Genomic DNA, 21749 nt, shown 5'->3' with positions numbered 1-21749 from the left:
ATTTAACAACTGCACTTATTGTTTTCCATGCTGGTGCTCTATGCTGCCAGTGTGTTTTGGACTTTTTAAAATCCTTTCTTGTGTTTGCTGCTATTTGATGAATTAATGTCTTCTTTCCAAGGGAAGCATTCAGCTATAGAGGTGATACAGATATTCTGCTACTAGCGAAAGAGATTACAAAAATGGTTTCGAAATCAGATTCAAGTGCTAGCACTCTGAATGTTAGAATATAGAGAAATATAACATTGGTGCTCCATGTTGTTTTCAAGCCTCAGGCATACACTCACCGTCACATGAGGGTGGAGGCCCCTCGAACTCCAGGTGTGTCCCCAGCTGACAGGTCTGGATGCTGTTTCCACTTAACTGGTAGCCTGGAAAACATCTGTAGCGCACTATATCACCTGAACATAGAGAGATGGAGGAGGGAGACAGTACAGTGAATGGTAGATCAGGCTCACAGGTAAAGATACTAGCAACAATCCAAAAGACTGGTACAAGCCAAAATGTCTTCATACACCAATCAGTGGTCCTTAGCCAGGATATTTATACTGTAGGACACAGAAGTATTCCTGATTAATTGTGTGTCTCAGTGAAAGAAAAAGTTCACAGTAGAAAAAAGTACCTTAATAAATCCCCTCAGGGCACCCTATAGATGAAACACTATGTCAGTGTTGCTACCTTAGTGTCTTTGAATAATAAACAGTTAAGGAGGTATGCAAATAAACAGATAGGGAGGATTAATCTCCATTGTCTTTTACAGTGGAGAACGAGAGCACCTGCCCCAAATCCCTCTGGCTTTCTGATTATTTTGCTATAATCATTAATTTAAACCACTGCCTCAAAACTCCCTGGATGATGCGGTTTGGGGTGAGTCTGCATTTAGTAACATTGCCTTAAGGGATGTTTAATCAGTATCAGTGTCAGCATACATGGGCCAATGAAAACTGTCAAAGCCAGAAGGTGAACTGACGGTGGACTCAACTCTTCAAAGTACTTTACTTTGGCGGGTCAGGATGGGACCACTATCTAACATAAAAAAGTCACTTATTCCTAGATAGTATTATTGTATGTGGTTGTATGTGTGTTGATAGGCATCTTTGTGAGCGGCTTCAACATTTCCACCTACCGATTTTAAACTCTTTGCTTGCCATCAGGATCTCTGCATTAGGGATGATGGGAGGTGGCAGGCAGAACTGCAGCCTGTAAGCTTTATTGATAGAAACCAAACACACAAGAAGTTAGATATAAGTATGTAAAATGAAGGTATAATGAAAATAAAGATCAAATAAGAAGAGTTTACATACCTTGATAGCCGATACGGAACAATCCACCCTTCTCTGTGTTACTACGGAAACGTATCAGCACCTGATTGGATGTGCTACTGGGCGGGTCGTTGGGCTCTCCGTCAGTGAACACACCCAGTTTCCTTGCTGTTTCCTGTGGACCATCCCTAAAGAGAAGAAAAAAGTCAACTAAAACTTCAAATATAACAAAACACTGGAGATAAAGTGATGGTAATTAATCACTGGGATTTTCTCTCAGTAGTCTCCTTGGTCTCTAACCATAAAGCACCTTGAGGCTCAGTGACGCATATCTTTGAGAAATCAAAGAAAGCCACATGCCAGATTATTGTCAACCAAACTGCTCTCACTTCATCATAACCAAAGCAATTACTTTGAGCTGCTCTGGGTGATTATGTTGAAATAAGGTAAAAATTACAGATAAGCGTGGAATGACAGGTTTGGATTGCACTGTTCCTGCTAACTGCCATCCAATGGGAGTGTCTCTGGAAGCTGTGGCCCAGCCTTGGCAGTCCCCTGGTGTGGGCATGGCCGATTAAGCCAGCTCCCAGATTCCTGCCACAACCATTCAGCTTAAAAACCATCTGTCTTTGGCTGTCAGACTGGGCATGGGAGATTACAAGCAGCTCTGGAAACGGCTGGCTAGGGACTGCTGCCTGACAGCACTCTGGCCAAGCCGCCATTACAGGGCCCATTTCCTTGGCTCAGTAGTTCAGTGGATAGATACACAGAGGTGGTAACTGGAAACTGGGGAACATGATAGTCCCCATCTTGGCTCTGTGGGAGCTTGTTGGGAAAGATCAACACAGTGGGGGCTGTTTACAGAAGAGCAACAATATGACAGAAAGTGGACATTTTGGCTCACTTTAGCCTTGCCGACTTGGTGACATAAACTCTCCACGGACTAAAAATCTTCACAACAAAAAAATTTCTATAAGAAGCCCAGTCAGCATGTGGTTCTGCATTTCATTATATCATCTGCAAAACATAGATGTCACTCCACGCCATGTGGACTTTTCATGTGGCGGTCAAGTTGCCAGGTTGGCTGGCAGTCAGATCTCTTTGGAGCCTGCCTCAGGGAGAGGGGATCAACTGGGACTGGCAACCGTCATGCATGCAAAATTCTGTTTTTGGTTGCACATATAGAAGGCTCAGCCGTGCGTTATGGAGGTGATGAAAGAAAGCTTTGCTCCCTGATATTCAGTCAGGCAAAAAGACACACACCTCACATCACTTGAAACACCCTGGCACAAACATTAACACACACACACACACACACACACACAAAAACAACAGAGCACACACACATTTCCACCAGCCATCTCCTTCCTTCTCTCACACACATCTTTAAAGAAGAGGATCCATATTTCACCAAAGGCTCTGATTGGTCCTCCATGGCTAACTGCATTTCTTCATTACATGATAGTGTTTGGTATTTAGGAGATATCATATAAACAATAAATAATAAACATAACATAAATAATAAATACATAAATCTTATCACTAGGATTGCTCAAAAAATGCCAAAACCCACAGATATATTTGTCATGGTCAGAAGCTTGCCACACTGTTTGGCATTGAAGGTTTTCCTGATTTTGCAAAAAGCTCAGAATATTTCAATAATTGTTTTAAAAGCTTTCTATGACAATGAAAGTAACTCAAAATAGTATTATCCTTATGTTATCTTTTACACCGTTTTCCACATGCTTGCACATAAAACAAAAACAATAAAAAGGGGTGTGGGGATGTATAAAAAGGAATGAAAGCAGGCAAACAGGAAGTGAATGGTGGAAATAAGGGGAGCAACAATGACATGAGACAAGACGGAGATAAAGTGAAAGACAGAGACACATAAAGAGGACTGTGAATGAAAACAGAAACATAAGGGTACGGGAGAAAAAAGCTGATGGCAAAACAGGTTGAAAAGCGGGAGTGAGTGACAAGGAATTGGAAGACAGGATTAGAAGAAAAGTTAATATGAAGGCGATAACGAAAATAATGGAATAACAAAGCGATAAATAAACAAGGTAACATCTAAAATGGCATTTGAGAATAGAGTAGCACATTTTGTTCAGATGGCCTTGACATTTTGGTTCAGCTATCACTAGAAAAGAGATTGAAATATAATTTCAGTTTACCAACAAAAGAACAGGAAGGTATAAAATATACACATTATTTCACAAGAGCAATTTCTATCTGCAGCCTGTGGAAGTCATTTCTTACCAGACAGTGATGAAGTCGTGCGGCCCATGAACCTGAAGGAGGGTGAAGTTTAGTTTGATGCCGAAGCCGGGAGCCACAGTGATCAGCCAGGAGCAGTCAGCTGAGCTGGGATACTCTTCTGGATAACCCGGGGAGAAGATGGTCCCATTGTCTGATGTGATGTTTCCACCACAAGGCACTGACGGAGGGAGGGGGGGAAGGGAAAATAAAGAGGCAGAGCATATATATCAGTGGGCCAGGAATCCAACAGGAAAGATGCATAATTCCAATGCCATCAGTGGAAGAAAGGGATTTTTCATCCCCTTATTCTTCCCTTCTCAGTGTCTGACCCCCCCTTTCCTTCGCTCTTCGTCTAGTGCCCAGGCGCTTGTCTGAGCTAAAGATTAGCCAGTAAAGCCTGTTAGCAAGTGGGGACTTGGATGGAGTGTTTTGCTAAGATAAGGCCTCAACCCTTTCCCATTGGGGGTGAAAAGAGAGTGTGAGGAGATGAGGCAAGGGGTTAGTGTGGACTGGGCTTTGGAGGTGTGTGTATATGTATGTGTATTGTATAAGGGGAGGATACGCATGGGTGTGTAAACTTGTGTGTGTGTTTGAGTGGCAGGAAAGGTTACAGCAGCATGTGTATGTCAGTGCTGACGATGACAAAACCTCAGAACCCCGCACGTGTCTGATATCCTACAGGAACATGGAGACATACGCTCACACATCCTTGCACACAGCCTCAAATTTGCATGCGTGGAGACTGTAACTATATTTAAAACATTCCTCAGGAACTCATGGAGGTTCTAACCAAGTTTACAATTACTAAGCCCTAACATTCCCGCTGGTGCCCCCAGAGAAACCCCATATTCACTTTGGTGGAGCAGGAAAACCAGGAAGGAGTGGTAATCACAGTTGTGCAGACATCTCAAGCAACCCAGACAGGGCATTCGGCTTAACGGCACACCCTCTGATGCCTATGGGTATACGATCATTCCCAAAGCAGAGATTGCATGTATTATCCCTGTTTCTCTCTCACTTTATGTGTGTTAATGTTATACAGCTACCGGTTTTAGCCCTGTGGTTGAGCGGCCCCTCTGCTGATGCCTCACCTGTTAAATGAGCTATCGATCAGACCGATTGATTAAACCCTGGACACTCTATGGAGTTGCACCTCTGGCTGACGCCATTGACTGGCAAGCTACTTAAGTCTTATGTGTGAGAGAGTGTGGGTTTGCTTGGAGGATTGGGTGGGAACAGAAAATTTGAAACAGTGTTGCAATTGTTTCTGAATACAAAACAAACAAACAAAAAAATAGGATTACTTCTGGGAAAACTTAACCCTTTACATTTTCAAATCCTTTCTCCATACGTTATAGCACAATGTTTGTGATATAATTATAATTAATTTTCATACTTAATCTCTTGCAGTTCCTCGAGTCAATGTAAATGTCCAAATGCCTGGATTTTTAAATACTTCTGTCATTTTATAATTATCCCAAATAATTATAACATATGTTTAAATGCCAGGAATCAGCTCATCATGTGTAGACTGATTATATGGTGAACAAAATTGTGTTTGAATGTTGGCTTCAAGAGTACTGTGCTACTACAGTCACATAAAATTGGTTTAAAAAAAAAAAAAAGCAGGAAATAATGGTCAGTTTTTTTTCTGTGGGACCCCGAGACATCATTTCAATTTAAGCCCTCACGACTTCCTCACATACAGCCTTTACTTTTACACAGAAATAAACTGAAGAGTATTTCGTCCCCAGCAATCCATATACATATAAAACCGATCACATAAAATATGTTACGCTATAAAAACAGGCCAATAAACAGTATATAAATATATAGGAAATGGGAAAGGAATGATGGAGAGACATAGATGAGACAGAGCGAAGGTTAAACGCAGAGACGAGTGCGAACAAAAACATTGGCAGAGAATTCAAGAACAAATACAATACGAAGCATTTATAGACATAACGTGTCAAATGTGACGCAGTCGTGTGACGCGTTTATAATGCAAAGACAAGTAAGTCGAGGCAAGGTAACAAAAATCTATGTACTAGTGTCTCTCACTGCCCTGAGAGGAAATCTATACAAATATTGAAGTGACACAGAGACTCAAGAGCAGCTTGTACTGATCTAACCAAGGTCAAGAAAATGCCTACTATTAGCTGAGAAGACATGTGCTAAAAACATCAAAGGCACTGATGTACAGTATGTTGTTAGAATGTGCAGATTTTATGGTCAAACATTATTTTGTCCTTAAAAAATGGTATTTGATGGTCTGAAAACTCTAAAAGAAAATGGAAAAAAAAACAATCAGGGGAAATTTGTTATTTGCTGTTAGTTTAAAGTGGACAGCGGTGTGCATGTGTTCAGCAATATTTCCCCAGTAAAAAAAAAAAATATATATATCTCCATTCCCTTCATCTCCTTCTGTATTACTTCTTCACACCAGGTCACTGCATAAAAGCAAATTCAATTACAATCACAGTCAGAAGTGTCAGGCTGCCTCTTTCCTGGTCATTTTTGGATGGCAAATACACATCATAACACACATATATGCACACAAACCTGCATCAATTTATTTCCACATACTATGAAAAAAAACACTATACACACGCAGAAAAAGTAGTGAATACATGCCCGCGCGCACACACACACACACACACACACACACACACACACACACACACACACACACATAGTGGCAAACATTAACACTTAAACATGTCAAATCATGTAAGACAGTTTTCCACTAGTTGAATTATGTAGTATATACTATATATTCTTACAGTGGTACAGTATGTACTGAGGTATATTAAATAGTGTATATCAACACATATTGCATCAGTGCAGCTAGTTGCTTCAAAGGAATATCAAAGTATTATAGAAATAAAGTGTACACTGAAACTACACATGGTAATTGGATATATGACACTGCAACATGATTATTGTACAGATGTATAATATATTGTGTATATGCTCCTGAGCACATCAAAAAAGTGCATATATGCATTGACACACAATGCCGCATGAAATCACATACAAAGGTATCATTTTCTAGCAGGTTTCTGGCAATAATGTTTCAGCTTCCAATGTGAATATTGAAAAGGCTAGGCCTTTACAAAAGCATGTAGCTGTGAGACAATAAACTGTCTCCTTTTCACTCTGTTGCTCTTTCTCTCACTCCCATTTATCTTCCTGCTCACCCATTCAAAGTTCCAGTGTCACGGCCATCACCTCGCTCTGTAATTTTGCCTGCCTTATTGGATAATCGACAGCTGGAGTGTGAGAATGTGGGTCAAGGACGACGCCGAAGAAAGAGCGCCCATTACTTTTATTTTCAATTTAGCCCCTGTTTTATTCATCTTTTATTTGTCTCCATTCCTCTTTAGTGCAGTATTGATTTTCATTGAAGAGTACTTTGCTTCATTAATGGGGGATGATAATTCAGTTTAATTACATTATTCATAATAGATAATCATTATCTCCATAGCCGCATTTTGCAGTAATGATGTAATAGTTTAGTATATTCTAAACAGGAAGTTACCGTGCTATTACTTTTGGTTTTGCGTTCATGAGGCAAACAGTTAAATGTGTACATTATTTTTGGTAGTGACAAGACAAATCTCACATCCCCTACCTTCGCAGCGAGGGAAAGGGTGATCCCAGTTGCGTGTGGTGCCATGCTCGCAGGTGAGGATGGAATGTCCCATTAGCTGATACCCAGGCAGACATTCGAAGGATATAGACTGGCCCACGTTGAAGCCAGCACCCACCACAACTCCGTAACGGAAAGGTTCTGGATCTGGGCACTCCTGTAATTCATAAGCTGAGGAGGAGAAAACATCACATCCGTCAGTCAATTCAAATCAACTTATTGAGTCATGTTTTAAATGATTTAAATAAATCATATCATATTTTAAAGTAAATGTAAAATTGTTAAAAAGAGAGATAATTATCTAGAAATTTTAATAATTCTCCTTGACCCACAAAGCAAAGCTAAAAATTACAACATACTTTCATTTTGTAAATCTCATGTTCAAAGAGAACACAGAGAAGTTACTGTTTGTTGGTTCCTGCAGTATTGGTTTGATGATCACTGCGGGGATCTACAGATGCTGACCACTTGATTATTTCAGATTCTTTGTTACTGCCCGAAGCAACAAATCAATTTATACAACCACCACTGATTTGTCTAACTGTGTGAATGCTTTAAAGCAGTGGGATAGTAGAGCTTCCTCTGTTTTTATTTTTAATCTTGAATTCCATTTCCTCATCTTTCTGTTTCTGTTCTTCCTCCTTGTTCTCAAACTCCTACTCTCTCCTCCTCATCCTCCTTCTTAGTTAGTTAGTTTCAGAGGAAAAAAAAACAAAAAAAAAAAACGCCAGGGGCTGGTTTGACTTGTGCCGGAGGAGTATGATGCAGTCATCAGAAGTAGTGTGGGTAAATAATTCTTCTTTTTTTTTTTTTCTTTGGATACAAAAGTGGAGCAGGCAGTGAGCCTTGAAAAGCTGGGATATAAATATGACTAAAGAAATTGATTTCTATGGATCACAGCTTCCCTTTGTAGGAGATAACTCATGCAAATACTGCAAAAAGGGGGGTATTTGCAAATATAATGTTTGATTTATATGCTAATGTACACATAATTATGTAAATGCACAATGCTACCTTTCGATTTGCCGGCTCATTTGTTGAATCACAAAATACAAACTTTGTGTGCCTGTTGCATTTGTAGACATGGGATATTTATTCCTTGTAGCCATGTGGATATGCAATGAAGCCTTTTATTGGCACATGGTGGAGAAATCTTTTAAGTGATCAACAGTTTTATATACAGAAATTTATGGGTCTATGGAATTTACTGGCTCTGTGGGTTGCTTAGTTTAACACAGTTCACTTCTAGGGCTAATCCAGTAATGTTATGGCTTTACATGCATACGCCACACACTGAAGTGACACTAATTGTACATAAGTAAAGTTGAAAAAAAAAAAAAAGGAAACACTCTAAGAGATTATGATTTATCGTACTGCTTTAGCAAATCATATTTCATCTCTGTGACTTTCATTTTTATTGTGATTCTGTGATTGTTCAGGCAAGTAGCTCTGCTCATTATAGTTAAATTCAGTGCACCTCTGCTGAACAACATTTCAGTGATCAGCAAAGATGGTTTGAAGCATCCAAAAAGCTCTAGCCACACTGAAGTTATCACTAGTTAGATCAAACTTTGAGGAAGTATGTAATTTATAATACCAGTACTAACTCAGTTTCACAATAAGCAAAGTATAGCCTTGGTGATTATGTCGATTATTATATATACTGTATATTAAGCAAGTCCATTTTTGTCTAAGACAATCCCAGTGCTGCTCCAATCTTGTTTTTTTTTACTTGGAGCCATAAGTACACTTTCTTAAACATCATCATGTTTGTTTTCTTACCCTGGTACTCAAACCTGAACCCCGGTTTGTTCTGTGAATGATCACTATGGAAATATACTGTAGTCTCATGGGAGGTGGTGAGAAGGGAGGAGGGAACATCCTGGCCACTGAATCGGCCAATGACGGCACTCGTATCTAGGGGTCCATTGCGTATTTCTAGGAAATCATGGTTGGCCTCGGTGGAGAAGTTGAGGAACTGAATGTGGGCTCCTGCCAAACGAAGAAAAAACAAGTGTTTTAAATGTTTGATGCTTGTGTGAATTATTTGATACTCACTGGAGAAAATGGTTGGAAATCGAGTAAGAAATGCTCATCCTGAAATACTACCAAGGTGTGATTGGGACATGTACAGCATGGGGCCCTGAGATTTGAATCAGTTTAACTATATGCATCTACAACAGCGAATGTGTCATATCATTCTACAATCAAGCCCCACGAGTTGTATAATTAAAAAGGTTCTTGAGTGTGGAAATGCCAATGTGTGGTATGCTGTCAGAGCCTTTCATGCTCACCGTAACCGACTGGCAGGTAGATTCTCCAGGTGCAGTCACTGTTGCTAGGGTAGTTGCCGGGGAAACCAGGACTGAGAATCATGCCCTCCATCTCCTCCCGGATTCCACCGCATTGAGCTAGCAGAGAGCAGACAAAGCATCTCATTAGCATTCGAAAACAGTGCTTCTCCCAAATTAAAATAATATCACAAACTTGGTTTAAATCAGTCCTTTGTTTAGTGGAAGTGGGAGTGGAAACCCTTGAACTACTACAGTGCTAAGAGAAAATACATGGTGACTTTGAATGTGAAAAACCGTGTTGTATAATATGTTATTTTCTTTATGTGAAACTTCTATTTAATGAATATAGGCCTGAATCCTAACCCTGCTCTTTACTATATCTGAGGAGGTTAACACACCAGCAACTCTGGCCAATGTTATCCAAGATAGCTTTACATGTGCCAACCACATCAGTTGTTCCTCAACCTAATAAAGTAAAAGGTAAGATAACCCTTAATCTGATCTAATATTTTTCATTCTCATACTCATAATACTATGCATGATTTAGTATGATATCATGCATATTTAAGACTCAGTTTGAGCAGGAAACATTAAAAAGTCAGCCGAGGCCTGCATCTTAAAAAACTCAAGGAGCTAACATTAGCTTAATTAGCTAGCTGACTAATTAAGCTGCCAGTGAAAGGTGTCACTTCAGACAGAAAAATCGACGGTTGTCGGCTAGAAAAGCAAAGCCTGCTTTCGAGTACCTCTGTTTGAAATTAAGGACCCATGTTTCAAAAATTACTCAAAATGTTGAGTGGTATATCAGGCCAAATTATCAAGATAAACTGCATTATATGTGGTGAAAGAAAACTATTAAAGAAGCAGTCTGCTTTGCGAATACAGTCTACAGTGCAGTATGAAGCACTTGCCTTTTTTACTTGAAATATCTATGTGGCATATACTATATATCTTGCTGGTTGTCAGACTTCTCCTTTCATCTTAAACCACTGATGGTTAAATGTTTCCTTGACTGAAATCCAGGACTTAGACTCAAAACAGCTAGGGAAAGGGTGAAACGAAAAAAAAAAAAGGTATGGAAATACTAAGTAAAAGAGATGACTGGATCAAGAAAGATGAAAAGAGCAAAAGATCCTGACACCAAAATTATAGAAGATGAAAGGATGCTGAAAAGAATTAGCTGACTCAAGGAAAAAAAAAACAGAAAGACAGAGATTATGGAGGAGAAAAAAGACAAACACAGGGAAGAAGATTAAGAAATAAATAGGACAACCGGCCTATATAAGTCAACGGAGGGAGACACCCCACGGAGAAAACCAGAGTGTAGTAAGATTGTTTTTCTATAAGGAATAAATGAGGGGTTAAATGTTATCCTGTAGCAGCAGAAGCCTGAGGTAATCAGGAAACTGCTGATGCCTGTGAACACGATGAATGTTCCCTTGACTTCAACCAATCACGGTCTGGGATGGAACTAATTAGGCAATAGTAGGTTGTTCCAATAAGTGGAACTCGTTTGTCAAGGTGCTCTCACAGAGAGGAGGACTCAAGGCACAAAACGGAGAAGGGACCTAATGTCGTGTTATTCAGTGTGTTCGCTAAGCTTTCAAGGCGTTTGAAACACCAAATTCTTTTCGAAATTGCAAAATCTCTCATAAATTCAAGAACAGACACAAACTATGAAGAATAACCTTTACTGCACATCTCATATTTCCTTTATTTTATAATGGAATTAGGAGCGACGTTATGTCTAGAATACAAAGTGTTTCTGTATGTTTAGGGTAAAACCATATAGAGGGGATAAAATGTAGCTTTGTCTCCTATAGCATGTAGTGATACAGTAATCAAATTCTATTTTCACTGGTAATTAAAGTATCAGGCATTACAATGCAAGTCTTTAAAATGGAGAGAGAGGAAAAAAAAAAGAAAAATAGTCAGACAGTAGAATTAAAGCAGGAGGAGGGAATGAAATGGAAGCGACTGAGGGAAAAGAAGAAATCGTTACCTATGCAGAGAGGAGGTGGGTAATTCCATCGTCTGACGGTTCCGGGCATACATGTGATATGTGAGTTCCCCTTCAAGCAGTACCCATGCGCCGACGCGTGCACACACACACACACACAAAGACAAAAGTGCAACAAAGAAGAGGCGATGAATTAATTTGCTCTACCCACTGTCACTCATTTGTTGCTCCAATTATTTGAACCTGCTGCCTGTCTCCACATGACTTCGTGTGGTGACTAAATGACTAAATCCATCTGAAGTGACAGAGAACAATAGAGAGGGAGCATCACAAGCATATTAAGATGATCATACAGAGAGAGAAACAGAGAGGGAACGATTACAGAGAAGTGCACATTTATTGTTGCTGTGTCAAAATAGGCAATAAAACAAGCAGTTTTTCAAAAGCGCTGCAGTGGAGTTTCAAAGCTAGCTCCCCATAAAGATTAAACAATTTACAACCATTTATAAGAAAATCTTTGATGTTAGAACATAATGGACTGACTCAGCTGACCTTTCTGAAAATGTGTCTATAGTCATAATCAGAAGAAGTCTTGCACCCACTGTAATGAGGACACCAAGACAACGTGTTGGTGAAGTCATTTGAACTGTTATAATGTACTCTTTTACATGTCTCACTGATCAAGGACTACTACTGCAATGGTTGATAATGACTTTGGATATTTTCAAGCTCGAGGGATGATATTTTAATTTTATCTACTCTATCTACTGACACTGATAGAGACTTCTAGTAGATAATCATAAGAAAACACATGGCACTTCGGCATATTGCATATATGCATATATGCAAAGGATATGTAGGTAAACAACAATGTCAAAGGGAGCCCTGGTGCAGTGTTTTAGTCATATCATCTATATCTGGGTGCATTTACATAATTCTCCCCGATCTTGCCACTACTGAAAATACAGTGAAAAAAAACAATATTGTGGTCATTTACATGAATGCGTGTTAGCGGCAATAACAAAAAAATAACAGACACTATTATTTGATTACCCTGAGGAAATTGTGTTTAGAAATTTGCTTCAAGTAAAACGTCTGGACATCTTTAATGGAGCTCATGATGACTACGATAATTATTTTGACTAACCAGAGAGAAACATAGAATTGATATCATTCCCCCAAACCTTTCTTGTTAAAACCTCCTCCTGGTTTTGCCGCTATCAGACTTCACCAAAAACACTTCATCACAGCCACTGGACTTATGCAAAGCAAAACAAGTTACAAAGAAGGAGATTACATAGACCCAACTTAGCATTTCTAGATGAGGATAGGGATTGAAACTTGGTGGGAACAAATAGTGCTGATAGACTTGTTCGGTGTGGAGAGGGAACTTTCAAACAGAATTTGTGTAAGCTGCTGCATCCAGTGAGTTTCACAGATGTCACCTTCTGTCTCCTTAAGCCCAGATGATGACAGTGGATTCACTGGAGTCTGTGCAGAATTCTGACTTTCTATCAAACCACCACAACCCAATGAATTATAGGCTGAAGATGGTGGTTACAAACCTATTATGCATTTGAATGGATACGATTATTTGATCAACATATGTGGAAAGCCCCCATATATCATAGCAGTCAGGGTGGATGACAGAAAGTGAATATAACAAGCGTCCCTTAGAACTATACTTGTTAAAACTTAACTTCTGAAAGGTCTGGTAACATGATAGTCTATTCAGTCAAGTTCAGTTTTCTTTCTCTGACGTTTTGCTTTATCAACTACTGTGAAAAATAATCACTATTTGAGGATATAACGGAAAAAAAAGCAAAACTGAAAAGAGTGAAACTGACCAAGGACAGAAAAGGAAAACCATCACTGTGATTTTATGTTCATTTATGTTACCTGCAGAGTATATCCAGGTTCACATTGGAAAGACACCACATTATTCATCTGAAGACGCTCCCCAACCTTGATGCCATTCATAGGAACGACAGGCTCTGGACAGTTGGTCAGAGACACCGCTGAGGGGATGAAGAATGGATGAAAAAGATGGCAGGAAAAAAAAAAAAGAAAGAAATTTAATAATTACATAGAGACACACAGGATAGAGTTTTAAAAAAAAAAAGAAAATTGAAATAGAACATTGTAGGATCAACTTCCTCTGAGGAAAAAACAATCAGCAAGTCTTCATACAAAAAGTACTTCTATTTGATTTACTAGTTGTCCTCAGGGTGTTGGTACTTTACATCATGAAATGTTTTTTACTTACTTTTGTATTCTAGCCTGAATCCAGCAGCGGACACACTAATATCAGAGAAAAAGTGCAGGTAGAGTTGGTTGGAGGTGCTGTTGAGGAGAGCTGGAACCGTGGTGCCTTGGGGAGAAGATTAATAATGGAGTTTAGCAATCTCCAGCATAGGTTGACCATAACTAACTATATGGGCTACTGGCAAATAGCTAAAAAGCCTGTTCTTTCAGAGTTTCGCAATTCGACTGTTTGTGTGTCAGCGTGTGTTTGTGTGTGCATGCAGATGAAGTGTATGCCTGAATGATTGTGTATCGGTGCATTATGATATTTGGGGAAGCAGATGCATTATAGTGAGACCTACTCGCTTCTAACAAGACAAAGAGCAAAGGGAACTGTTTCTTCCAATGTGTGGATATGTATTCGCTGATAACAATAAAAGAAAAATAAGTCTTTCCAAAAATGAAAAAGAAAACAACACAATAACATGTTTTACAGATATGACCTAAAATTGGTCGTTTAATAACTCAAATTTGGGAGCTTGGCATTTCTCTTTCATCGCTTTACTTCAGGGTACATCTAACATTTACTTTTGGTTTGGTTCCAAGCACAAACAAAAGCAGAATTCCCCGTTGCTGTATCTTCGCTATGAGGGGAGTAACAGAGATACTGTAAACAAACACTCATTTCAACTCCGCACAGAAAAGGCTAACCTTTGTAGAGACGCATCAAGATTTTGCCAGGAACAGCTCAAACAGATTGGAATTTTTGAAAACTTTCCATGACAACACTACCTTTATGTACTCTAAATTTAATTTAGCTATGTTGCAATGCCAAATAACTGTATACACACACACACACATACAGTACAAACATGTATACAGCAATACCTGAGAAGCTGCCAAGCATGGTGTCAGTGTTGTCTCCTCCGTCGAACACCTCCAGAGAGTCCCAATTCTGCTCTGTGACAAAGCTGATTACCTGAATCTGAGACAGGCGAGAGACAGGCAGAAAGTGGGGATGGGAGAGGAAGACAATTAGTGGACAGTGAAAAAATGGAAGGGGGAAAAAAAAACAACAGCATAGAAACAGGAAGAAGGATGAGATTTAGGGAAGCGGAATACTAAATCAAAAACAAGGTTGAAGGGTTGAAAATTAATGAGTGGGAGAGCACCACATATAAAGAGGTGTGTGTGAAAAAAGAGACAGTGAAAGACTAGAAAGTATGGCCGTTTGGCTATGAACTGCTCTAACCTTAAAGGAGTCTTGTAGTCCATCAATTTAGCATTGCACTTCTACAACATTGTCTGAGTCACAATGTACAGTTTTCTAGGTTGCTGACCACATGAATTGCTGGGGTAGGCTTACCTGTGACATTTACAGATTAAAGTGCAGTGTAGAAGATGCTACACTTTGCCGTACTATATTATTGTTCTCTGTCTATAGCTAAAACTCTTCAGCATTCTATGTGTCGTCCTTTGTTCTTTCACTCTCTCCCAGCCTCTCATTCTGTTCCCTCTCACATCCATTCCTTGGCCCTCTCCTCTGCCTCTGATGGTTATAAATCGGATACGAGCCAATTAAAGGGGTGGTAGGGGCTCTGGTGCATCCCAGGGAGACGAGGCAGATCACAGATTGATCTTTCATTAGGAGGCCACGGCAAATGTGCCGTCAAGGCACCTCGCTCCTTTAAGTTCTCTTCTGGATCGTGACACTCCAATCTAATGCGTCTCTACTAGCTGGTAGACGGGGAGCAATAGTGAGGAAGACAGACGGAGACGAAGAGGCTGATGGTGGGAGAGAGATGAGGTGGCGTTGGAATGGGAGGGATGAGGAGGATTCAGCTGCAGAGAGTACGGACGCGATGGGAAAGTGTGTGTATAGAGGTGTGTAGAAGTGGTCAAGAGAACACAAGCTATGCTATATCAATACCAAACTATAACGTTGTCACTCAGGTATGTATACATTTCAGTGTCGTGCTGTTTACCTTGCAGAGATGGTTTGCACACTTGCCTCTTTGTTCTTACTCTCGGTTTATTTCACCTCCAACTTACTGCAATGTTAGCGTATAGTGCAGCCTGCTAAGTGCACCTGTGGGCCGTCTCGTGTATTTGACCTGCAAGGACAGTCGGCTGAGGTGGAGGAGCTAATAGCTGAGGGATGGCACTGAGGTCATTAGCCACAGAGGCTGAAGCATAAGCCTAAAAACTTTCAGGCAGATCCACAGGGACCTTGCCCGGGTTCCTAGTGGAGTTCCATCACACATGCATCAAAGAATAAGAATATGCAGACTGAATTAACTCCCAAGAACGAAAAGTAAAATAATTGAAGAGGCAATTATATATACAAATTTATTTCAGGTGCAATCTAAGTTTCTGGTATAGTGATCTGTTAAATTAAATTCTAAGCCTCTCTAAAGTCTATAGACTTTATCGTTCAGCTGCTCCCCTGTACCCAGAGAACTGTAAATGCTATACCTTGATACACTGCAGGTGGCTCTGTTAATTAGCCCATGGTAAGATGAAAACTTATCATCACAAAGGGACTTTCGGTCAACACCATGTAGAGGTGTAAAGAGATGCTGTAGAGGCTAAAGGTAAATAAAATCTATTAATTCTTTTAACAGACTGAACATAGAGTTTTAACACCATATGTTTTCCTTTACTTTAGTGCCGAGGTTAAAGTGAACAGATAGATCTCTGCATCTAAGGGGAATCTGATAACACGGTCGGAGTAGGTAGAAAAAAAAATCTAAAATAAAATTAAATCTAAAATGTTCATCTATTGTTGCTATATTGCATGTCTGTAAGTAAAATATAATCTTCTCGTTTTTGGACTGTGTGTAAATAGATTATATTTTCATGTGTCTGTGCTATGCATGACTTAACTGGATTTCCTTTCGGTCCCCGAAACAGAGATTCTGACTTTTTTGTAATATTTTGTATTTGATGTTACCAGCAAATCCTTTGTCACTGGTGCTTCCCATGAGCTAGTATCCTGACAATGTTTATTGTTAATTATTATTTCAGCTGTCCGGTACTTTCTTCTATTGCGAGTGGAGTGAAAAATTACAATTGGAATGGGGATGGGTTAGGGAATGTGTCTCTTATTTACACATGGATTTAACATGTTTTTGTGTAGAGTCCTGTCACCGAGGAGGATCCTTAGTTCCAGGTAGAAACTCTATTAACAAACCTGGATTCCTGATCCTTCGGGAACAGTGATCTTCCAGACACAGTTGAGGCTGTTGAGGTAAGGCTCAGGAAACCCAGGAGATAAGATGGTGCCAGTTCGATGGGTCAGATTACCTCCGCACGGAACTGCAGGAAGAGTAGCAAATGCATCATGGTTACTGGATGTACAAGGATGCAGGGAGAGTAATAAGCACGTGTGGATTTGTACACTCAGGAAGAAATATCTTAATATTATTCAGTCTTAACATATTTTTCTCAAACATAGATGTGATTGTTCTAGTGGGATTAAGGATATTTCTGTGTCTATATTGTAAACAGAATGATGATCACACAATTCAACACAAAGAAATAATCATAACAAATAGATCTTGCTACATTTCAGCTTTTAAGAAAAATCTGATGTTAAATTTAAATCACTAAAATCAAGACAATCACTGGTATCCCTGACTTTACTCAGGCTATTCCTCAGGCTGATTCACCTAGCCATGCAAGCACACACACACAGGCATACACTAGCATACACACATTATAACAGACATAGTGTCATATTCCTAAGGAATGTTTACAGTTTTCATACACTGTCTTCCAAGCTTGTTCTGCGCAATTCACATCTGGTGACAGCGAAGGAGCATCTGCTACAGCTGTATGTTGTGTGTGTGTGTGTGTGTGTGTGTGTGAGTGTATGTACATGTAGATATATCTATATGTGTGTATGTCTACGTGTATTTGTGACCCTCAGCAGTGCCTGCCACCTGTGTGCCGTATGGCTGTATCACTGTATTGCTACAGGCAATGGCTGGCAGCCCACATCTGTGTCAGAGTAACGGGTTTTAACTCTCAAGGCATCGAGTGGGAGAGAGACAGAAATGGAAGGATAGATGAAAAGAAAGAGAGTGAAGAGAGGAAAGAAAGAAGAAACTAATAAAGAAAGAAAGACAAAGAGAAACAAACAAACAAAAACACTCCCGCTGGCGCATGCTTAAAACAAGTGTACATGTATTTGTGAGTGTCTATGTTTATTTGTGTTTGAGTATTTATGTCATGTCCTACCTATACAGCTGGGTATGGAGCTGTTCCACTGTGCCAGGGCATTGGGAACTGTCAAACATTCAATGGCACTCGATCCCTCCAGCATATAACCTGGGCTGCACTCAAAGCGAATCACTGCGCCAACAGCAAAGTTGTTGCCCATACGGCGGCCGTTCCGGGGCTCGGGGACTGAGCTGCACTGGGTGGCGCTGGTTCGTGGCACGGCTGTGGGAGAAAAGAGAAGAAGACGGGGTGATTACAGGTGACTGATTTTAAGTTGTTATCTGTCGTATTTCTAAAAAATAAAAAAATAAAAGACTGTTTTGCACGTCTCTGTTGAACGCTTTAGTTTAGAAAATGAGTTTACTGAACTCTTAAAGGTGTGGATGGATTTCTATAAATCTTACAACTTGATCAATGGAGCAATTTGTTAGAACAGTTATTATATTTGTCAATGTCAGTATGGTCACGGTGTGTCCCAAATAGATTATACAAAATATAATATTCAGCTCCTCTTATTTTCCTCATGGTTCCTTCAGCTGACTTGCAATAAAATACAAAAAAAAAAATGAATTATTTATTCATTAAATTTTCTCCAGAGCTGCCATTGCCTTTGGATATCTGCAGCAAACGCCATTTCTGGTACAGTGCATTGTTTAAGAAAAATAACAATTCAAGAGAAAAGTTCCTCTTAGGGGAACAGAAAGACAGGGGAGTTCAAGTACAACATTTTCAACAGACTCATTCCTCTACAACGTTAATGCTCCACAGCACACACTTCTGCAGACGCACATGCACACAAAAGCACATCGCGGCTGAGAAAGTGGCTGAAGGTGAATCCTTGTGAAATAACTCAGCAAGTCATCTATTATGGAGGGGAACTGGGGCTATTAGAACAGAGGAAAATCCAAAAGAAACAAGGCAGTAGGATTTGTTTGTGGGTGTGTGAGCGTGCCGGTGTGTTACGCACTTACCCTGGTAGACCAGGTGGAATCCTCTAGAGCTGGACTGGCCTTTGGAGGTGAAGCGGATCAGGATTTGGTTGGAGGTTGCTAATGGCAACGACTCGCCTGAAGTGGAGAAAAGTTAAAGTTTGTATTGTTTTGAGCAAAGTGCTGCCCTCGGTTGAGATAATATTCGTGTGGGCACATAAGACTGCTACCTACTGAGCCACTTATGACTCACACAGTGAAATAACTAATATTTCCCTTACCTGTTTAATATAAAACTACTTAAGTGTGAAAGTTAATGACTATTTTAGGGTCTCTGAATGTTTATATATTTACAGGCTCTGATCGTCTAGCGTTGCAAGCGTGAAATAATAATGTTGTAGAGAACTGATGTCAGTGAAAATCTGTTTTGCTAGGTTATATTAGAATTTCACACACGGACTGACGTCGATAAAAATATATAATATGCTTATAAGGCTTTATATGGAACGATACATATCACAATATGTAAATGCATGGTGATTATTAAGATTAGCCTGGTATGTTGCTGTCAAGTCTAAGCTTATCTTCTATGCTTATTGGATTATTGGATTGCCAACAATTTCCTTCAGCTAAATTGTGACTAAAAGGGAGCCCTGATTACTGGCACTGATAGCATTGTGTCACAGGTACAGCTGACCCCCTCATTATGCTCTAGGTGCTTCTTTCTTGTTTTTCCAGCTCAGAAATATTTCAAAATTACAGTTGATTTCTTTGTCTTTGTCCCAAACTACTGTAACTCTCTATTTACATTCACAGTTAAATGATCATTGTAGAATGGGCAGCTGGATTGAAATGGTGCAGAAACACCGTAGAACCAACTGCACAGATCACATCTCCCCTGGCTTCACTTTTACTTGCTGACTGTGAAATACAGAATCAAATTCAAGGTTGGGTTTTTCCCCTGCTGTGTAAGGTTCTCTAGCTCTTAGCGGCATACTGTATAGGCTAGACTCTAAGGTCAAAATTGAACAGGGCTTACTGGCTGGTCACCTCTCAAAATTCAAGCCGAAGGGTGTCTGAGCCTCTGCTGTTTTAGCTTCCAGATCATAGAACAGCTAATATACACTCAGCCAATCAGTCATAAATGTTGCAAATGACATCTGAAAATCTAAATATGCGGACAGACCTTTCATTCATGTTTTGTTTGAATCTTGGTTTGTGAGGTCTGAGAACTATAAATCTTTGACTATAAAAAAAAAATCCTTAGAAACAGGATATTTAATCACTGAAATTACTGATGTGATTTCTTACTATCTTCATCAGCTCACCTTGTAATTAAACACAAGAAATACCCCTATGATGTCTCTACTGTGGTGAAAAACTATTTGTTGACTGACATAGAACACGATGCAAAGTGTGAGCATCTCTGTCTGCCTCTCTGTCTTTCGCTCAGTGTGCTGCTGACTGGCTCTCTGCAGTGGATCTCATTACTCTGTGTCTGCTTGCTGTCACACTGTAGTGGGAGGCAGACGTGCTTAACCCCAGAGGCACGTGTGTGTGTGTGTGTGTGTGTATGTGTGTGAGAGTGAGTGAGTGTATCCTCTCCAAGCATGTTTCACTCACGTTTTTGAGTATGAATATCTCCATGCCTTTAAGTACAGTGTTCTGAGATAGCTCAAATGGCACATTTCTTAATGTCTTATCATCGTGATTGTTCTACTTCAACTGTTGGATCCCCAAGGCATGCTGGGTAGTTTATTACAGGAAACCCTTGCTGCGTGCTGTCATGGTGACAGTGTTTCATAATTTGCTGTGCAGGGCAGGTATTCATCCAGACAGATCAAACATGTGTCAGCATGTAACTTATCACACCTCTGGCCACTTTCCAGATCTAAACCACTTTGCCCTTAAAATGATCATCTACGCTGGCATATGACTTACAAGGACAGATAAAATGTTGGCTGAAAGTCAATAGTCAAAATTCAGAGGCAGTTCTTAGTGTGCACTGGTTCAGATACAGCAGTCGTGGGCAACAATTGGCCTCATTCACAAACAGTGCATACACACAAATCTGTCCTTAAACCATGCATACAAATTATTTAAGCTAAAAAATCCAGGATTCATCAATATGTTCTTATCTGAATTTTTTCTTACTCTGTGAAAGAAATTTGGAACTACCTTAGACCATGCCAATGCACGAATCATAAACATTCCACGGTCTTAAAAAATCATATAGTCAATATTTAGTTAGTATGTTAGAATCACAATTATTTTAAAATAAATAAATAAATAAATAAAAATGATTGGACCTAAATATCCAACATTTAAAAGTGTGAAATTTCTAATAATACATATTTACTACTTAAAATAAAATTAATAGCCAAGATGTTGTAATGCATAAATCATCATCAAATGTAATGAATGAATGAATTAATTAAAATTGCTCTGTTCCTACTTTAAGATGACAACAGTTTATATATTGGAATTTTCATATTGGAATGTGACAGTGATTAATTTCCCCCCATCAGATTTGGCCGTGATATATGTAGCTGGTCGACCTGCAGCCTGCTCAGTGTCCTCACAGCCTGACAGTTCAGTAGTGGCACAGGGAGGAGCGCTCCAGACGAAACACGATGTGCACCTGGCGCAGCAGTAGAGATTTATTCAGATGAATTCCACAGATCTACATATTTACCAACTTTTTATTTTGTTACAGACATAGTGGTGGAACAGGTATGCAGGCTGTATACAGGGTTCACAAACGGTTGTGCTACTGATATGTTTACCTGCCAAATCTGCCTTTTCTGGCTTCTACTTCTGAAACTATTGTTTGCATTTCACTTGCAGTAAAGTTTTTGTATATTTGTACCATCATGGCCCTCTTTGCAATAAGTGACAGCTCTCTCCACTGCTGCACCACTC

The 21749-nt window shown here is 39.7% G+C and overlaps 1 protein-coding gene across 6 annotated transcripts in view; it reads right to left on the bottom strand.

Moving 5' to 3' along the window:
• csmd2 (CUB and Sushi multiple domains 2) overlaps window positions 1-21749 on the bottom strand; it is a 271384-nt gene that overhangs the window by 52361 nt on the left and 197274 nt on the right. For all 6 annotated transcript variants that reach the window (XM_044335073.1, XM_044335072.1, XM_044335069.1 and 3 more), the window contains 14 exons: window positions 18870-18965; window positions 17917-18120; window positions 16868-16992; window positions 14563-14659; window positions 13697-13801; window positions 13330-13448; window positions 11473-11542; window positions 9471-9587; window positions 8959-9168; window positions 7159-7347; window positions 3525-3702; window positions 1305-1450; window positions 1127-1207; window positions 288-401 (listed from right to left, as the gene is read on the bottom strand). In XM_044335073.1, coding sequence (XP_044191008.1) covers window positions 288-401; window positions 1127-1207; window positions 1305-1450; window positions 3525-3702; window positions 7159-7347; window positions 8959-9168; window positions 9471-9587; window positions 11473-11542; window positions 13330-13448; window positions 13697-13801; window positions 14563-14659; window positions 16868-16992; window positions 17917-18120; window positions 18870-18965 — 1851 coding nt within the window. The remainder of the gene's footprint in view (window positions 1-287; window positions 402-1126; window positions 1208-1304; window positions 1451-3524; window positions 3703-7158; window positions 7348-8958; window positions 9169-9470; window positions 9588-11472; window positions 11543-13329; window positions 13449-13696; window positions 13802-14562; window positions 14660-16867; window positions 16993-17916; window positions 18121-18869; window positions 18966-21749) is intronic.

Source organism: Thunnus albacares, chromosome 19, assembly GCF_914725855.1.
Source record: "Thunnus albacares chromosome 19, fThuAlb1.1, whole genome shotgun sequence".
Lineage (NCBI taxonomy): Eukaryota > Metazoa > Chordata > Actinopteri > Scombriformes > Scombridae > Thunnus > Thunnus albacares.
Note: the sequence above shows the minus strand (reverse complement) of the source record. Positions and strands in the feature narration are given on the sequence as shown.